At 48.2% G+C, this 19,157-nt stretch overlaps 1 protein-coding gene across 38 annotated transcripts in view; it reads right to left on the bottom strand.

Annotated features, from left to right (window-relative positions):
* Window positions 1–15,466, bottom strand: part of FHOD3 (formin homology 2 domain containing 3) — a 455,074-nt gene extending 439,608 nt beyond the window's left edge. For 37 of the 38 annotated variants that reach the window (XM_070220943.1, XM_070220944.1, XM_070220963.1 and 34 more), the window contains exon 1: window positions 15,128–15,460. In XM_070220943.1, the coding sequence (XP_070077044.1) occupies window positions 15,128–15,292 (165 nt within the window). In that variant the 5' untranslated portion in view covers window positions 15,293–15,460. Of the gene's footprint in view, window positions 1–15,127 lie in introns of all 38 variants that reach the window. The other variant, XM_070220968.1, reaches the window with a different exon arrangement.
* Between the last annotated feature and the right edge of the window lie 3,691 nt (window positions 15,467–19,157).

Genomic DNA, 19,157 nt, shown 5'->3' with positions numbered 1-19,157 from the left:
AGGAAAGGAGGCCAACTGCAAGGAGGGGCATGGTCTTGGGACAGAGCCCCAAGGAAGGTCGACATTCAAATGGCAGGAGGGAGCAGAAAGATTGAGAAGGAATAGAGAGGGAAGGTGAATCTCTCACCATCAAACTTAGAACAGCAAGCGTTCCTCAGGACATGCAGAAATGGCAAGCGCCGCTACTCTTCATCTTTAAATAAGATAAAGATGAAAAGTGTCTACTGCATTCAAGACAGGTACCTTAGCAAGAGCAGTTTCACTGTGGTGGTGGGGACGGAAGCCAGAATGGACCAGGGAGGAAAGTGAGGTAAAACAGAGGAGCTTAGACAAGATTTAAGATGCTCAGGAGTTAAGGTAGAAGAAAGAAGGCCAAAATTGGGGGCCAAGGAGGAGAGGTTTTCTGGATGAAAGAGGCTTCAGTCCATCTCAGTGCTAAAGGAAGGATCTCAGAGCCAAGTAGAGTTTTCCAGTACAATGGAAAGGGGCCCAGCAACAGCCAGAAGGGACACACCTGCCCCTGTCAGGAAGGCAGGCAGGCACATCGGTGCAGGTAAACAGGGAGGTGGGGGTAGGGGCTGCATCTGAAGATTTTGCTTTGTCTCTACGGTCACAGGTGTGGCAGAGGAGATGAGGTGCTGAGAAACAGGAGCATGACCTACTCGCGCCCACCAGGCAGCTGGGGCTGGAGGCCACATAAGCCAAGTGGCTGATTCCCATGACATGAAACAGTAGGATCCTTTTTCATTTTTGTCCATAACAGCCCCATAAGGGAGATGCTATTGTTCAAAGGTTCTAGGAGAGAGAATATGAAGTGCACAGGCTGGGCTGGAGCCCACCGCCATTTTGCTGACACTTGGTTTCATTTATTTTGGTTACTGTGCTGGTCCTAACGGAGTCACTGAGCAGACACCCCATAAACATTTGGGAAAGAGAGGAAGGAGGGAGAGTCCCTGGAAAGCGTAACATCTGAAGCCCTCGTTGGCTTACTAACACCTCAGCTCACCAGGAATCAGCAGTGACCAGGGGCAGCAGACAGTGGGAGACCCTGCCCTCTGGGCCCAGGCCAGGCCCATCCTGTCGCTTGTCCCTGACTCTCTTCCTCTTCCCACACACTCTTCAAAGGTAGCTTTTCAGTGACTGCCTGTCCATCCCTCTCCTTTCTTCTTTGCTCCATTTTTCTTTCCCTCACCTTGTCTTTGTAATCATTTCCTTCCCATATTTCTGTTTTTCTCTCCTCTCCTCTCACGTTTCCATTACACATAATGGAAGTAACTTCTGAAATGGTTTTGTGCTCACTGACAACAGCCGGGTGTACCAGTCCAGCCCTGCAGCCCACCACTGTGGATCACCACCCTCAGGCGGGCCATCCTCAGTTACCTAGGGCCATCCGGCCTGATCCTGACTCCTGGGTCCCTTCTGCTTCTCACCCGCATGGAACGCCCTTCACCTTTCCTTTCATGTACTCAAACCGCCCTCCCACCCCCCGCTCTCTCCAGGAGGCTTTCTGGACTGTGCAGTCCATGCAGATTTTTCCCATTTCTGACATTTCTATAGCCCTGACCGCCTATATCACGCTTGGTCATGAGTCACATGCTGCCCTCAGCTGTTACTTCACTTTTTGTTATGTTTATGACTTACTTCCCCAACCTATCATAACAACAAGGGAGATACTTTTCATGTCCTGGGATCAGTGGCATTGACAGAAACAAAGCTTCCCACTTAGCCAAGCTCTGCTCCCCAGGATCATAAAAATAATCACCAAGTGATTACCTACGATGTCTATGAACTCAGCCAAAATGTTCCCCTGATTGTGCTCACTTTACAAACTTCTCTGGGTGTCAACACATGTTCTTCACACTTATCTCTGACAGGCTGAGGCGGGGAGCCCTCAGGGGAGAGAGCTGGGGCCTAAAGGTCAGAAGATGTGTGCCCGGATTATACCCTCCCACCCATTAGGGGCCGTTATTGTGCATCAGTCATGAAACCGACCTGATTTTAGTTTTCTCATCTTGGAGATGGAGCCTAAATGCCCCATCTACCCTTTCAGGGCTGTATGAGGATCGGCCAGGCAAACCTCTGTCCCAATGCCTTGTAAACTGTGCAGACATGCTGTGGCTCTATTACTGGCAGATTCGATGATGAATCATTGTCCACAAAAATGCACCCAGTTCTGGGAACAAAAAACCACTCATATCCTTGACTATTGTTCAGACAGGGTGCCCAACAGCGCTCCTTTCCCTGCCCCCAGGCACACGTACTGCTGAACTTGAATGGAGGACCCCCAGGACAACTTCTCCCACCTCCAGACACCGGCCACTCAGACACTAGCCACTCCAGTACAGCCAGGTCCGCAGAAGCCAGGGAGTTGGTGATTTATGGAAGCTGTGGTCAGGAGCCAGCCTGGGCACTCCTGCAACCTGAAGCTATGATCTGATTCTGCAAAAGGGGAATACATCCCTCTTAGGTGAGGGACATCACCTGAAACAAAATCTACCCTGGGCCTCCGAGGTTGGCAAAAGGCTGAATCTCTGTGTGTGAGAAGAAGGGCAGTTGGACTCTGCAGGCACCACTCTAGTCTCCCAGACCCACCTTCCTCTTGGACTTTCCCTCTAATCACAGCTGCTGTGGCCACCCCGGCCTCAGGGATCCTGCCCCCCACACAGCTCACAACTCTCCTCTCCCATCCCACGGCTCAGCATGGGCAGGAACAGTAAACAAGGCTGTGCAGAAGCCTCAGGAACAACAAAGCAAGCAGGGACACCTGGCTCGTGAGGTGGCACTTCCCCATCTTGCACTGCGGGGCTCAAGTCTGGCCCCGTGGAAGATACCTCACTACCCCAACCCAGGAGAGCCCCAGGGCATGTGCACACCCCTCCAAACCCAACAGGAAAGGACACCGACAAGACGATAGGTCTTCTCCTGTCAACCCGAGGCTTCCTGTATGAGGACCTAGCATGGATCTAGTGCCAAAAAGACCAGAAAACAAGGTTTTGATACATTGAAAAGTCGGTTCTACCTCACTCACCTGCAGTTTGAGGGGGAAATCACAGCATGCAAATCATGTTTACAGATTAGGGATCTGACAAAGCTTTGAGGATATCAGCTCTTGAAGGTTAAGGGTCTACCTATTGTTGCAATCATCACATATATAAACATATACAGCACTTTTTCCACTTAACATTCTTTCAAAAATTATTTCTTAAGGTTTATCATGTGTCAGGCACTATCCTAAGAACTCTGAACTAAAAGGTGAGTTAAAATGCACTTCCTGCTATTGGGGGTTTACACCTGGTGGGGAGATGGTGACATGGAATGAAGTAAGAACCAGGGTGTCAGGGTGAGAGGGCACACAGAGCACAGCCCGCGTAGGTCTGGGGACAGCCTGGAAAGCCCAGCAGAGGTGACCCTTAGATGCAGTCTCACCCGGGGCTGGAGGACTGGAGGGGCAGTTAAGGTGGAGGTAAGAGCTTGACCATCATCCAGGGCATCCTGTTAGGAGAACTGCACGCATTTCAGTACAGCCAGGGCTCAGGAGGGAGAACGCAGGAGTGGGAGACAAGAGGCCAGGTCACAGAGAGCCCTGAGTGTCTTTGTGAAGAGCTGGGATTTTATCCTGTAAATAACGGGGAACAACCAGAGAATGAGGAAGGAGGAGGCAGGGAAAGTAGGTCAGAGGTGGATCTGTCCACTGTTATTCAGAGTCGGGGTCCAAATGAGAGCCAAGAAGATTTGGGAATGGAAAAGAGGGCACTGGATGGGAGCAGAAGAATCAAAGCTGATGTGCAGTTCTCGTGATGTTTCTAATAAATAAGACGCAGAAAAGGGATGCTGAGTACGTCTGGCAGAAGAAAATTACTCCTACCTATATTTCCATATGCACAATTTTACGATTCATGTGGGTCATGATGGACTGACTGTTTTGTATCTTCCCAGAATTCACATGTTGAAGCCCTACTCTCCAGGGTATGGCGTTTGGAGGTGGGACCTTTGGGAGGCAATTAGGTTTAGATGAGGTCACAAGGGTGGGGCCCCCATGATGAGATGAGTGCCCTTATAAGAAGAGAAAGAGACACCAGAGCTTCCTCTCTCCACCATGTGAGAATGTAGCAAGAAGGTGGCCAAATGCAAGCCCTCACCAAGAACCAAATCTGCCAGCACCTTGATCTTGAACTTCCCCGCCTCCGGAACTGTGGAAATAAATGTCTGTTGTTTAAGCCACTGGGTCTGTGGCATTTTGTTATAGGAGCCTGAGCTAAGATATGAGCTGTTTTAATAGCTACCCAATATTCTATTCATAACAAAACATAATATACTTAATATCTCCCTTGTCTTTGGACATTGAGTGTTTTTAGCTTTTCATTATTAAAACAATCCTCAAACATCTTTATACATACAGCACTTTTATCATTTTTATTTATCGGTTCAAATAATTCTTGTAAGTAGGGTCACTGGATCAAAAATGATCATTTTTATGATTTGTATGTGTGGCCCAGTCCCTAGAAAGAGGTAGTGCCGTTGACGACATAACCTGAAGCACATGAGTGCCTCTGTTTCCTCAAAGCATTAACAACTACTGACATGCATCTTTGTCCTATTAATAAAATATTGTTACTCATATGCATGAAATGTTATAGTTCTAACTTTAGCACTGACTTTTAAAATACAGTCATGATTTTGTCCCTCAAAATAGGGAGAGGCAATGGGATACAGAGACATAATTTATTCAGGGTTTCAACAATCATCTCAGGGCCAGCCCCGTGGCCGAGTGGTTAAGTTCGCATGCTCCACTTCGGCGGCCTAGGGTTTGCCAGTTCGTATCCTGGGCGCAGACCCACACACCGCTCATCAAGCCATGCTCTGGTGGCATCCCACATCCCACAGGAGCTAGAATGACCTACAACTAAGATACGCAACCACGTACTGGGGCTTTGGGAAGAAAAAAAAAAGAGGAAGATTAGGAACAGATGTTAGCTCAGTGCCAATCTTCCTCACCAAAAAAAGCATACTAAAAAACAAAAAAAAATCATCTCTGAATACCACCTGGTGGTATTCCTAAAAGTCAAACATCACTCTCAGCCATCACACCAGATGCACATGAAAGGAGTTCAGGCTGGAGCTGGGCTTCACAACTTGGCCCAGCTCTTTACCAGCCCTGCTGACTCAGGCACCACCTTTCCAACCAACTCCAATGCTTAAAATAGGGGAAACTGCTCCCATCCAAGATGAATTCTTTACCCTTCTATTCAGCAATTAAACATCTAGGAGTTCACCTCAAGGAAATAATCAGATATGAGCACAAAGACTTTTTTCTGCAAGTATATATATAACAGCATTGTCTGTATTTTTTATTGACAACTACCTAAACATCCAATGGTTCATTCATTCATGCATTCATTTAATGAATATGTATTATGTACCAAGCATGAAACAAATAATCATTGAAGAAGACAGAGCTCTTTCCCTCACAGAGCACGGGAGTGATGTTTACACAGACCATGGTGCACACACAGACTGGATTACCATGCCGTCATTAAAGATGATATGCTCCAAGAATATTTAATGACACGGGAAAGTATTTGGGTATAATGTTATATTTTAATATGCATAGATATTAAAATTCTGGTAAGATACAAAAGTGTTAAGAGCGGTTCCCTTTGGGTGGTTATATTTCTTCAGTGTGCTTTCCTGTTTTCTCCAAATTTATACATGTGCTCATTTGGTGATGGGAACAGATGCTCTGTTTTTAAAGGGTAGACTCCTTGCTGCTTGGCCTTTCTCTCATTGAATCCAGCTTTGTTAGGGGTAACCTCTCTCCAGCAATGCAACCCTGATTTCACACACACAGTTCAGGTTCACGGATAAATGGAAGCCCAAAGGTAAAGATGCTTTAGGGAACCCAGACATATACATATCAATATATATATATATTGACTTGAGTAATAAAAACAGTACATGCTACTCAGCTTTAACAGGAGAAGAAAGCAGCTTTTTACTTCTGCCACCACAGGGAAAAGTAGCTGATTTGATACTTCTAGCAACCCCCTCCAGGCACTGTCTACATGTCACAGGTCACTGCACTAACCAAACCCTGGATCATGGTTCTTCTGCTTACCCATCCTATTTCCACCCTCTTGGACACACTCAATCAATTAGCGTCCAGACCCCCTCCATCCCCATCAGTGGAGATATGAGCATCCACCTCTCCAAATAAAAATCAGACACAAATAAAGAATAAATTCTAACAAAGTTCAAAAATGGAAAAGGCCATACTTGAAGGGAGAGGGTAACTGTTCACTGTCATACCTGAAGAAGCAGCTAGAACGAGCTTGACTAGAGGCTTTACAGACGGGACTTCTGCACGCAGACAGCCTGGAGAAGGAAACCACTCTCTTCCTTCCCTCCAATTCTAAATTTTATGATAACTCACTCATTCAGCAACTACTCACTGTACACACAGTCTGTGCCAGGCACTGTTCCAGGCTCTAGGGCTATATCAGTAAACCAAAGAGACTCTAAAAGAAATCAACCGACCAACCCTGCCCTCACGGAGCACTGGACCAGCCACTCAATGGCTTTGGAGTTGACCCACAATGACAGGGGGGCTGAGGGAGGTTTGGAGGAGAGGAGCGACATGGCCTGACTCTCTCCTTCCTCTTTAGCCCATCAAACAGGCCTGCTTCCTAGGCTGTTCCTTCCCATTAAAATGCACCAAGTGGAGCCTATCTGGTCCTCTCTAACCTTTTACCCTTTTCCTACTAATGGCTATGTTCCAAGGCAAGGAGGAAACTGCCGTTCCACCAGACATGAAGACTGACTGTAAAGTACAGTCAGTAAGACAGTGGGGTGTTAGCACAAGAACACACTGCTAGACAACAGAGCAGAGAACCCAGAAACACACCCCCAAGGCTGTAGACGCAATGTGGGTGAGGGCAACACTGGAGACTATGCTCCGAGCCCTCCACGTTCCCCGCGTCTTGGATATCGCCCAACCTCCAATCCTCAGCCAGCTGCTTTCCAGGGAGTCTGGCACCCTGGCCCCTTGAGCTGCATGCAGCCTGTGTGATGAAATGAGAGGACCCGACAGCAGTCCTTCGTCATGCTTCATACGGACTGAAAGCTAGGTTTTTTAAGATGTAGCACACTTAATATTAAATTTTACTTTTATCTAATAAAACCACAGAAATAGGAGGAGGGAAAGCATTGTTTAAACCAGTTGTCTCAACTCCAGTATCATGACACACTCCTGTTTTCATGAGTTGTAAGGAATGTCATCATCAACTTCAGATTAATAATTATAAGAGGGGAGGGTTGAAGGAGGTGACCTCAACGATAAGTAAAACAAAACTTGTGCTACAGTGGCATAAAATGTAATTGGTATAAACTTCTTTAATCAAAATTGTGGCCAGTATTAGGCAGCCACAGTGAATGGCAGCAGAGCTGTGTGTGACCCTGGTTTAGCCAGAAGAACCCTCCTCCTTATTCTCTCCTCCAAGAACCCACTGCTCAGTAGCCAACCTGCTTTAAACACGTCAGTGTCTAACCACTCAGGAGCATTTGTCATCAACTCATCTGCTACGAAGCCCAAGCTGCTCTTGGGCTCTGATGAACCAGTCAGAAGATGCGTCAATTATCTTCTATTCTGAGAACTTCAAAACAATCTTTGGCTTGTCCCATGCACTCTGGTTAAGACCCTGGGATTTCATTCCCTGCCATAATACCAGTGCATGAAGAGTAAGAGTAGCCTAATCAATAACAAAAAGTCTTTTTCTGGGTTTTCTTCTTTCCAAGAATGCAAAAATATTTGATGCAGCGATCAAGTCAATTTTTCTGTGTCCTTTCTATCAAATCTAGGAGCATTGTTCTATATTGAATTGTAAATTGTTTAAAATTTTCCCTTTTCCCAAAGTGTTTAACAATTTTGAGATTTTTTTTTTTAACACTAAGTTCTAAACATTTTCCCTTAGAGTCCAACATTTTGATTTCTGGTTCCAAATCTAAGTGGTGAAGAGGAGGTATGTTCCCAAGTTGTAAATAGAAACAATGCAGATTCCAATTGTTACTACGTGGCTCCAAAAATAAACTTCTGGGTATATAATTTTGCTGACGCATGGTAACTTAATTTTTTTAATGAGCTTTCTTCCCCCTCCCCAACAGCTAATCCACAAACGGGTTAATCTGTCTACAGAAATCACAAGTTGCCTGTAATAGTAAGAGTAGCAATGTATATAACCAACTTACATGATCACATGCAGTACAGCATCACTGCCACTCACTGCATTCTGAGATGCTCTCTTGAGGCACACTGAAGGTGCAGGCAGAGTTGCTCACTGGGAATTGGACAAGACCCTGGTGTGGCCATGCGAGCATGTCACAGGCTCCAACAGCCATTGGGAAACCAAGTGCCTTCATATTGGTATCATTAATCGTAGCCTTAGCAACATCCCAGTTTAGTGATAAAAATTTCAGTGCCTCTACTGAAGCTATATGTCTAATATCTCTACCATAACACTTCCTTTACTAAACCAGCAGTTTATGTAACTGACGATTGCTAACTTCATCATCAGAATTGACTGAGCCTAGAAAGATACCCTGAAAATAAAAAGACGGATGTCCTAAGCTTGTTTTTTAAAGATTCTAAGGAGAACACGACCATCAGAGTGGGAAGAAAAGTATCAGTGGAAGCATGACAAAAAACTGCTGATGGCCAGCCATGTCAGCCATCGCACACACGCTCAGGACACACAGTGACACTTAATGAAAGGACTCTGATCCCACAGGGAATATTGGAATTCGTAACCCAATTATTTTAGCTCTTTTATTTAAAAAGTTCAATGTATGCAAAACTACTGAAAATAGTATAATGACACCCCCTATATACCCATAATCCAGCTTTAACTCATGGCCTATCTTGTTCCATCTATTATTTTGAACATTCCAGACATCATATAACCTCATCTGTATATATTTCAGTGTGTATCTCTGAAACATACAAACTCTTCTTTAAACATAACCATAATACTATTATTACACTTGAATAATTTTTAAATATCAAATATCTTTATTAATTTTACTTTATTTATTTTTTAACTTAACTTTAATCATTTTTAATATCAAACAGTCACTCTTCAAGTTTCCCCAATAATCTTGAATATTTATTTACAAAGTGTTTTGTATGAATCAGTATCCAATTAGAGCCACATACTGCAATTGGTTGATATAGCTCTTAAACCTCTCTTAATCCAAGGTTTCCTTCTATCTTTTTTTCTTTGCAATTTAATTCTTGGAGAAACTGTAACTTCCCAAAATCTGGATTTTGCTGATTGTGTCTCTGTGGTAAGGCTTAACATTCATTGTAATTTAATTTTCCTCATACTTTCTTTCTTAGTTCAGAACAAGGCCCAGAAAAACTTCCCAATAAAATAGCCAAAAAAGCAAAAACAAAAACAAAAAGCTGTCTGTCTCTGTAAAGGAGCAGATGCTGACAAACCCAAGGTTCTGAACATGTGCCACAGAAAGAACCAACTACTCTGATTAGAAAGCCAGGTTTAAATAGAGAACATTCCTGAGCCAGCCACTGGCAACAGGGCATCACCTGGGGATGAGGTGTGGAGGTTGCCAGGAGTGGAACTGTCTTCCTTCTGAGGACAGAAAAGTTCACAAGAGTTCAAAAGTTTCATCTTTAGGGAGAAATAAACCATGGAGGAGAGAGGAGGCTGGGGGAGGGGTGTTCCTGAGTTGGCCTCAGCATGTTAATCAGTTTTAAATCTGCCACCATTAAGAACTAACATTTCAGAGTCCGGAGTGGGAGGGTGAAGGCGAGGGCAGTCCTGTTGTTTTCCAGAGAAACGCAGGTTGGACTCTGAGGACAAAAGGCCCAGACTCACAGAGCTTCAACCCTGGAAGGACTTACCAGAACACAACCATTTAAGTCACAACCCTGTGACAGGCAGCGTGTGTAAAGGCAATGCAGTCAGCCCCCTCCCCCACCATACACCTCCCCCTGCACAGCCAGCCTGCACTCCGCTGGTTTTCTAATAATGGGACACAGTTGGCTACGGGCTTGGGAGCAAAAAGACTTGACCTTAAAGCCCAACTCCTTTACTTAAAAGCAGTGTGACCTTAGATAACCTGCTTAACCTCCCTGTGCCTCAGTTTCCTCATCTGTTAACTGGGGATACCATTGTCTGTCTGCTAGAGTTGTTGTGAGGATACATGAAGTTATGTGTGGAGGCCCTCAGTGCAGTGCCCAGCAGGAGCTCATTATATGCTAGCCTTTTTCCCCCGCCAAAGACTTCCACCAGTCCCTTCCAACCCAGATCCTTGCAGGGAGCCATGACAGTACCTGCTGGACGTCTGGATGGGTTACCGAGGCTGTCTGTGGCCATGCATGAAGCAAAGCCAACTGACCCATAAAGGGTTCAATCCCATGATCCTGATCTCCACAGCACGGCTCCAACCAACTGAGCTAATTATGGTAGAGGCAGATTCAACTCAGCTTGCAAAGAGACACTCTGAGCAATTCATACAACATTCTTACACGGTTTTATCCTAAGACACTATGTGACACAACACACTTGCCAACTTTACTAATGATCTCAGCTTTTAAAAAATCTTAATGTAATGTAGCCAACAGATGTCTCCCTTAAGAGGATTAAGGTGGAAATTCATTAGAGCAATAATACCAGTGGATTTGTGTTCTAAAACTAACACCGATCAATCAACTTAGCACACACTCCGTCTAAGCACTACTCAGCTTCAAGGGAACACTGGCGAACTGGACAGCCAGGTCTTCACCCTCAAGGAAGTTATCTGCAACCAGAGCAGTGTGAACCCCCACATACTAACAGCCTGACCCAAGTGACCTCTAATCCATTCTGCTCCGACTGCAGTGCGCGGGAATCACCAAAGTATCTTGTGAAGATGCACATTTTGATTCAGCAGGTCTGCAGATGCCTGAGAGAACATTTCTAATAAGAGACGAGGGGATGCCCAGCCCACACTTGGAGGACTTCTCTGCAATCGGCTGTTTTGCAGGTGGGACAGCCGAGGCAGGGAGGTAATCACAAAGACAAGGGTAGTGAGAAAGGAAGGAACACAGTGTAGTCAAGGCTAATCCAATGAGAGGATGGAACTCTGGAACATAGACAGGCTGCCTGGAAGGAGATCCTTCAAGACACAAAAGTGGAATCATTAAGAGCTCAGACCTGGTGTCAAATGCCAACTCTGGAACTTCCCACTCATGTGCCTTCCCTCCGCTCTGGGTCTCTTCTGCTACGAGATGCAGCAGTACCAGTACCGGACGCACGAGTTGGTCGTGGACTCGGTGAGAGGTTGCATGTCTAAGACGGCACTTGGCTCAGGCAAGGGCCTAGAACACAGTAGCTATTATCACTCCACTCTGCCTAGTTCACAGCAGGCACCGAAACATTTCCTGAATTACTAAGTCATAATTGCCATTTTGACATGTAAGCTACTTATCACTCTTTTTATACAAATATTCTACAATTGCAGTTTTGTCTATCAGAGGGAAACAAGAATCCTTAGATCCTTAGCCCCCAGCGTCAATACAAACATATTTAAGTTGTGAAAGGCCTATGATTTATTAATTCTACTACATAGTTTTTTCTAAATTAGAAGATCTGTAATTACATTTTTTATTTTAAAACACTACACCAAAAATAAACACCTGTTTATGAAGCATTTGAAAACAAAAGGCCTCACCAAGTCCAGACAAAACATATAACCACCAAAATGAACATCTCCCCAGGGAGAATATGGCATCTGTTTTGATCTTTTTGTTATCAAACTAATCATTTATTTAATCATCTTCCCCGGAATTACGATAAAAAGTTGGGGTTTTTTTTTTCAATCTAGCAGTTTGAAAAAATAATGATAAAGCATAATAAGCACAATACATTGTTTTTGTCCAAGACACAGTTTAAGTTAAATGAACAACTAACTTCTAATGGAGTTGGCAGACATGAGGTAAACTAATATATCATTAAGAAAAGATGCACAGACTGAAGTTTTGGCTGGGAAAGGCCTGAGAGGTTATCCAATCAAGGGCTCCCAGCAGAGGAGGATCCCTAGGGGAGCCCTACAAATTAGGACCCTCTGTGGGGACCTTCCAGGGGCTGGTTGCACAGGTGTGTTCACTTAGTAAAAATTCATCCAGCTGCTCACTTAGGCCCTGCACACTTTTCCGTATGTGCGATCTGCTTCAAGCAAAAGTTCACTCCCTCAGGGTCTTGAATGTGCAGGACTGAGAACACTGAGAGTGTCTGCATGTTCCACAGTCACGCTTCCCCCCTCCTGCCACCAAGCAAAATGCCCTGCCCCAAAAAACTCCCCCTCTTGCAAAGGCTGGGCTCAGTGGGAGCTGGGAGAAGAGTTCCCCATGGTCCTAGAAGCCTTACCCATGACAGATGCCTGGGGTGACAGCTTGCCCACTCCCTCACCATTAGCTAATTCACAGCAGAGTTGGTAACTATCTGTTCCAACTGGTGAACTCTACCAGGCCAGGAATTCTGCTTCAAGGCTCTTACTCACGCTTGCATCATTCACCTGCCCCAGGCCCAAAAGCTCCTGGCACACAAAGGTGATTTGGTGAACTCCCCAAGTTAATGGAATGGAAGGCCCAGGAGGTGCTGCTTCTGCCCACAGCCACACAGCTGGTCCAGCGAACAGAACAGCACTGGGGAATTGAGTCACACAGGCCTTGTTTGAATCTCAGCTCTCCACTCCTAGCAGAGAAAGTAGGTTACTTAAGGGTTCTCTGCCTCAGTTTCCTCATCCGTAAAACAGGGATAGTAAAAGTCTCTGCCTCACAGAGCTGTGTAGTGTTAAATGAGATTATGCACTGACATCCCAGGTAGAGCACACACCTAAATGCCAACTGCTCAAAACTCATTAGCTCTATTTTTTTTTTTTTTGCTTGAGGAAGATTCGCCCTAAGCTAACATCTGTGCCAATCTTCCTCTGTTTTGCATGTGGGTCATTGCCACAGCATGGTTGATGAGTAGAGTAGGTGCACACCCAGGATCTGAACCTGAGAACCCAGGCTGCCGAAGCAGAGCACGCGGAACTTTAACCACTGGGCCACAGGGCCAGCCCCTCGCTAGCTCTTTCTATCACAGGTGGATCCTGTGATAGATTCCCTGATGGAAATTAATCAGCATAGTAAAATATAAATGTGCACCTAGGTACACCAATACCCTGAATTCTGCTTTACAGAACCTGCCTAATAAAATCAGCCACTCACTCAGCTCGAGATGTGAAAAACAATGCCAAACATCCAAATATACTGCAACGGTCTTTGGGCAAAAGATTGTGAGACTAAGGCTGGCTGGCCTGCAAGAGGAGGGGTCAAGGGTCTCTGTGAGATATCCTCTGGTTTGTTTATTCCACAAGGGACACCTCAGAAACTTCTATGAGCCAGTGTACCTGCTGTGCTGGCTGGGGGAGGAGGGGGGGTGGCGCAGTGGGATCATGAGGATTTCCTCCTACCAGACCAGGAACACTGGATCAAGACTATGGCGCTATTCCACGGAAACATAAAAACGTACTTCAGCTTCCAGCTTGAAAGGTCATCCTACGTATATAGGGTTTGAAATCCAAGGAAACCACTTCAAGGTCATAGGGCCACAATTATGAGTCTTCTCTGGTTTCCACAAAAGATCCCTGTAATCAGAGACCATAATGAATGGAATATTATGATGCTGAAGAAGCCCTTCGAAAACTTTTAACTGAGTCCACTGATTGAGAAGAACCAAATAATTTACAAAAGTAATTCTGATAAGCTGAATCTACACTATATCATTCTATCCTTCCATCTCCCAATCCAACCGGCTTTTACCGCCAGAGAGGTTTCCACAATCAGTGACTGTACTACCCACCCCTCTCGAACACAGAGAGAATGACACAGAACTGACCCATTCCTCATTCTTGAAAACAGGTTACTAATTAAGTGGGGGGGGGGGACACTGATATACTACCAATAGAGGGAGAGAAATACCACTGCCACAGCCCACCGGTTTCTACATACAACCTCCCCCTCTACTTCCAAGGCAGGTGAACATCATACAGAAATCTAAAGAATTTTTCAAATTCAATTTTCTTCTTTTTGGCATCAAGGGTTATCTCTTCCAAATATTCATCAACGTTGATGCTCAAGGAATAAATCATCTCCAAGCTTCGATATGAACCCTAAACAGAAAATGTATCGGGGAGGCAAGTCTCCAAGGTGCAGTAAATCTGTTTAAGTGGGAGGAAGCGTTCTCCTGGGTAACTAAACGGTTAGCTTTCAATGCTCAGCTCTTTGCAACCCACACTTTGGAAGATGCCTGTCCTCCTGCAAAGGGTTAAAAAGAAAAGAAAAAACCTCCATCGGGTGTACGGAGAAGCCATTCTTCCCAGGGGACACTCATTTCGGGCTGCAAGGCACAGGCTTTGTGCGCGCGCCGCCCCTCTGCGCCCCCGCCCCTCCTCCCACAGCGACTGCTCCTCCAAGGTTCCCAAGGCCACCTGCTTCTCCTATGAAAAGGGGGCTATTCCGAGCGCCACCGCAGGGCGAGGTGGGCGTCCTCGGCTGTGCCCCCCCGGGGAGGAGGAGGAGGTGTCCCTGGGAACCGTGCTTTGTGGCGAGGGTCGCGCGGCCGCCCGTAGCGGCCCCAGAGGCCTGAGAGGTTTTGTCCCGGACGTAGCTCAGCGCTCTCCTGCGAGGGACCTGAGTCCCCCGGCGCCCCGGTTCGTTCTGCGTCCCGCGCGGGTGCCGGGGCCGACCGCCCACGTCCGAGCCCCACCCCGCCCACCCGGCCGAGCTAACGGCGCGGCGCCGGGGAACCTTCTCCATCCCGCCTCCGGCCGGCGCGGCACCTGCTCGGCTCCGCCTGCTCCAGGCTCGTGGCCGGAGCGCAGGGCTGTCCTCCTCGCGGGCACAGGAGATCCCGCGCCAGCCAGAGGGTGCCCGGGGCCCCTCTGCCTAAGGGGTAGGGGGGAGGTCTGTCCTTGGGCGCTTGTCCCCGGGGACCGCGCCCAGCCCAGCCGGCCCGTGGCGCCCCGACCCCGGCGAGCCCCGCTGCGGGGGCTGCGTCCAGGGGGCCCAGCCCACCCCGCCGAGCCGTACCTTGTGCGGCGCCCGCAGCAGCCGGTGGACCCCGGCCAGCTGGGTGCCGAGCGCGAGGTCCTCGCGGAACGTGAACAGCGGCGGCCGGCTGGGCTCGGGGAAGTTGGTGCTGTTGAAAGGGTCCGTGTCGTCCAAGAACTGCACCCGGCAAGCCAGCGTGGCCATGATGCATCCCTGCCCCGGCGGGGCGCGGGCCCCGGGATCAGCGGGGCCGCGGACCGGGACGCCGGGGTCACAGCGCGAGCAGAGGAGGCCGCGGCCGCCGCTCGCTGGCTCGCGGGCTCGCAGGCTCCGGCGCGCCCGGCTGCAGCCCGGGCTCCGGCCGCGGGGGGCGGGGCGGGGGCGGGGCCGCCGGGCCACCTCCTTCCCCTCAGTCTCCGGCTCCTCCCTCCTCCGTCCCCCTTGCGCCTCGCGCGGCTGCCGGGATCGACGGGACTCGCCGCCGGGAACGGGAAAGGGAGATCGGCTCACGCGGCATCCGCAGCCCTGCGCCAAACCCGCTGGCGGTGGCAGCCGGGCGGGGACCCCCGGCAGGCAGACCTGGGCAGCTGCTTGGGCCGCCGGCTGCACGTGCGCCCCGCGGCCGGGGGAGACCTGGCCCAGCTTCACCCCTCGGAGCTCCGGGAACCCGGGGGGGGGGGGGGCGGGAGGGGGCGATGACGGAGGGGGGACATGGCCGTTCTCTGGCTTCTCTCCCATCCGGGAGAGGGCTTAACTATTTCCAGATGAAGACGGCTGCGCCTGGGCTCCTACCGCCCGGATTCGGAAAACCCCAGCTCGGCACCAGAAGGCGAGGGAGTCAGCCCCTGGCAGCAAGCGGGGCGGTGGCAACCACCTGGAGCCCAGGCGAGGGTGACGGGGGAGGTTTGCCTTGATGAGGAGGAAGCTAAGAAGGAGGACGGCGAGCTGGGGAACCCGGGCAGATTTCTTAGGACATAAAGCCAGGGAACGGCAGGCGAGAGGCCTGGGGGGCTGCGAGGCTCCGCTTCGGGACCCCAGTGCGGGGCCTGGCACCCGGGCCGCCTGACGGGTGCTCGTTGACCCTCCGCATCACTGTGGCCTCTTGACCAGTTGGGTCTCCGAAAGCCCTAACTGGACTTTGTGGGGCAGCGGAGGCCGCTTCTGGGGAAGTCACCGAATTGCGGAGGGGTGGCGGAGAGCTAGGGACCCGGCATAACCGAGGGACTTGGAGGGAAGGAGTGAAGCCTGTCCGCCTTGGCCTTGCTAGAGCAGCGAGACTCATGTCTGCCTCCCACCGCTCTCCTCGCTGCTCGCGGGCGACCCCCTTCGTTTCCAATAAGAATTCACAGTTCTCTCCATTCCCAGCACATGACCAGGTTCGCGGTTCCTCATGACTCTTAGAGCTTGCACGGATAATACCCAATCGCTCTTAACATCCACGTCTTCACAAGGCGGCTCTATAACGTGTCTCTCTCTCTTTATTCTGGCTTCAAGGGGATAGAAACCCTTGCCCCATACTTAGCCCCTTCACCTGCGCCTTCAACCTTCCCTCTCCATGGACTCTCCCTGTCACACATGCGCAGTTATGCCTGGTCTTAAAATAATGATGCATGACGCTTCTGCTCATTCCACCAGAACTAGCTCTCTTCCCTTTTGCTGCTTAACTCTTTGCATGAGTCCTCTAGACAGGCACCACACCAACTTCACCATCAGCTCATGGCCAGAACACTAAACCTGCAAATTCTACTCCTTTGAGCCCTCCCTCCTACCCTGCCACTTTCATTGCCAACTCCCTCGGCAGTGAGAGAGCCCTCCAGTCCTTCTGGCCACCCTATTTCTTATTGCTGACCCAGCATGAATCCCAGCCCATCATCTCACCTGTCCAGCGGGTCCCTGGCTTGCTCCAGTCCCATCTCCCAAGTGCCTGCTGGCCGTGGGGCCACTCCCACTGACCCATTTCCCGCCCCCCAGGTTCCCAGCGCTCCTGTAGTCTCCCACTCTCCTCATATTGCCGTAAACTTCTGCCACTTTCTTCTACCTACAGATTATTCCATGAAGAAAATCATCTCTCTGGCAGGAAGTCCTCCCCTTCCAGCACCGCCTCCTGTCCATCTTCCATCTCCCTCCTCCATCTCCTTCATCTCAGGAGATGACCAAAGACCTGTTTTTCCTCATGCTCAAGACTCTACCTCCATCTGGAGCCTGAGTCCCGCCCTTCTCGATTGCTCTAAGGCCAGGCTCTGTCACTGATCCGGTCCTCTTCTTGCTTCCTCCCTGGGCTCATTCCCCTGAGATTCAGGGCTGGCTTCCTGGCGTGCACCCTGTGCAGCCACACAGGGCCCTGCACTTAAAAGGGTCCACACTGGTTTCATGCTCTGCTGTTGCTGTCTTAAAACTCACTAAGTTTTTAACAAGAGGCCTTGAATTTTCATTGTGTACTGGGCTCCACAAGTTAAACAGCTGGGCTTGATAAGAATAAATACTCAAGGGTTTTCCATCTTAAAAGCTACATCTTTATGAAGTCTCTCACTGGTTTATCTCTTCCTCACTTCCTGACCAGCTTCTGAAAGAGAAATCTACATTCATCTTTCAGCATCTTCACCATCTCTTTGCTCCACACCCTAAGACATCTGGTGAGCAACCCTCTCTGCTGTTCTGAGATCATTAATGCTATCCTAACTGCCTCATCCAGGGGACACCTCAGCCCTGCTACCCATTTGCTTGGCAGCATCTGTCACCATGGACCACTCCTTTCCCAAACTCTCTTCCTCTCAGCCTCGATAGTTCTAGGCACTCTGGGTTTGCCTTCTTCCTCTTTGGCAGCTTCTTCTCAAGTACCTCTGGGCTCCCTTCTCCTCTTGAGAATAAAGCATCACAGCTACACTTACTGCTCATTTATTCTCTGTTTCCACTAAATGAAAGCTCCTCTAGGGCAGGGAGCATGCTCTATTCAACCCGAAACACCTCAGTGCCTGGCAGAGTGCCTAGCACAGAAAAAGTACACAATAAATATCTGATCAATGAGTGAACATCAGAGTTATCTTTGAATCCTGTGTCTTTCGATTGGCCACTAGGACCTGTCACTGAATCAGCTTCTGAAATATTTCTCAACTCTCTCCTCCTGTCTAGCCCTCACTTCCTATGCTAGGCTTCTAATAAGTCTCCCTTCCCTAGTCTCGCATCCTGCATTTATTCCCCCACTGGCTTCCCCAGAGCCTCTGATCATGCTAAGATGTGCATTTGGTGTGTCACATCTTAGGGTAAAATCCTTACATGCCAACTCCCTTAGCTTGATTCACAAGGCCCTCTAAGATCTGCCCCAGTCTAGCACTCCAGGCTCATTTCTGGTCAATCCCCCACTTCACACCCTGTTTCAAGCCACGCTGAACTTATTAGCCTTTCTCAAACGTGCTTAGATTTTTCATGGTGAACTTCTCTACTTGAAATGTTCTTCCCTGTCTCGTTGGCCAGCAGAACTCACTTATCCATCAACACTCATTTCTAAGGTCCACGCTTCTAGAGAGCCATCTCCGACTCCACCCAAAACGAGGATCGTCTCTGTCTCTCTTTCCTCTCTGGTCTCAAATTACTTTCTACACGTCCCTATTGTACCACTTTTCATGTTGCATTGTCAATACTTGCTTACCTCTATGCCTACCCTACTAAACTATAAGACTTTCGGACTTGGAATTTGCCTTACTCAATTTTGGTCTTAAGACTTCAAATAGTGACTGGCATCTAAAATGCAACGTTTAAAATTTTTAATCACATAGGTTATCCTTAATTCTGTTTTAAGGATTTTTACCCTGACAACTCCCTTGAAACTGCTGTTAGCAATAATTTTTTTCTCTGATTAACAGCCAATGTGTTTTTTTAACCTATTTTTTGAAATCATTCTTTTTTAGTAACATTATACTTTCTCTTAGTTTAAAAGGTCAAGAGTAATAAAAACTAATAAGAGGAAAATCAGCCCCCTATTTTACAACCCCCACTCCACCTCACTTCCAAGAGGCACTCATTTCTAAATAATCTAAGTACACACTTATGCTTTGAGCTGTGGATTTTAGGC

This window comes from Equus caballus, chromosome 8 (assembly GCF_041296265.1).
Source record: "Equus caballus isolate H_3958 breed thoroughbred chromosome 8, TB-T2T, whole genome shotgun sequence".
Classification (NCBI taxonomy): Eukaryota; Metazoa; Chordata; class Mammalia; order Perissodactyla; family Equidae; genus Equus; species Equus caballus.
Note: the sequence above shows the minus strand (reverse complement) of the source record. Positions and strands in the feature narration are given on the sequence as shown.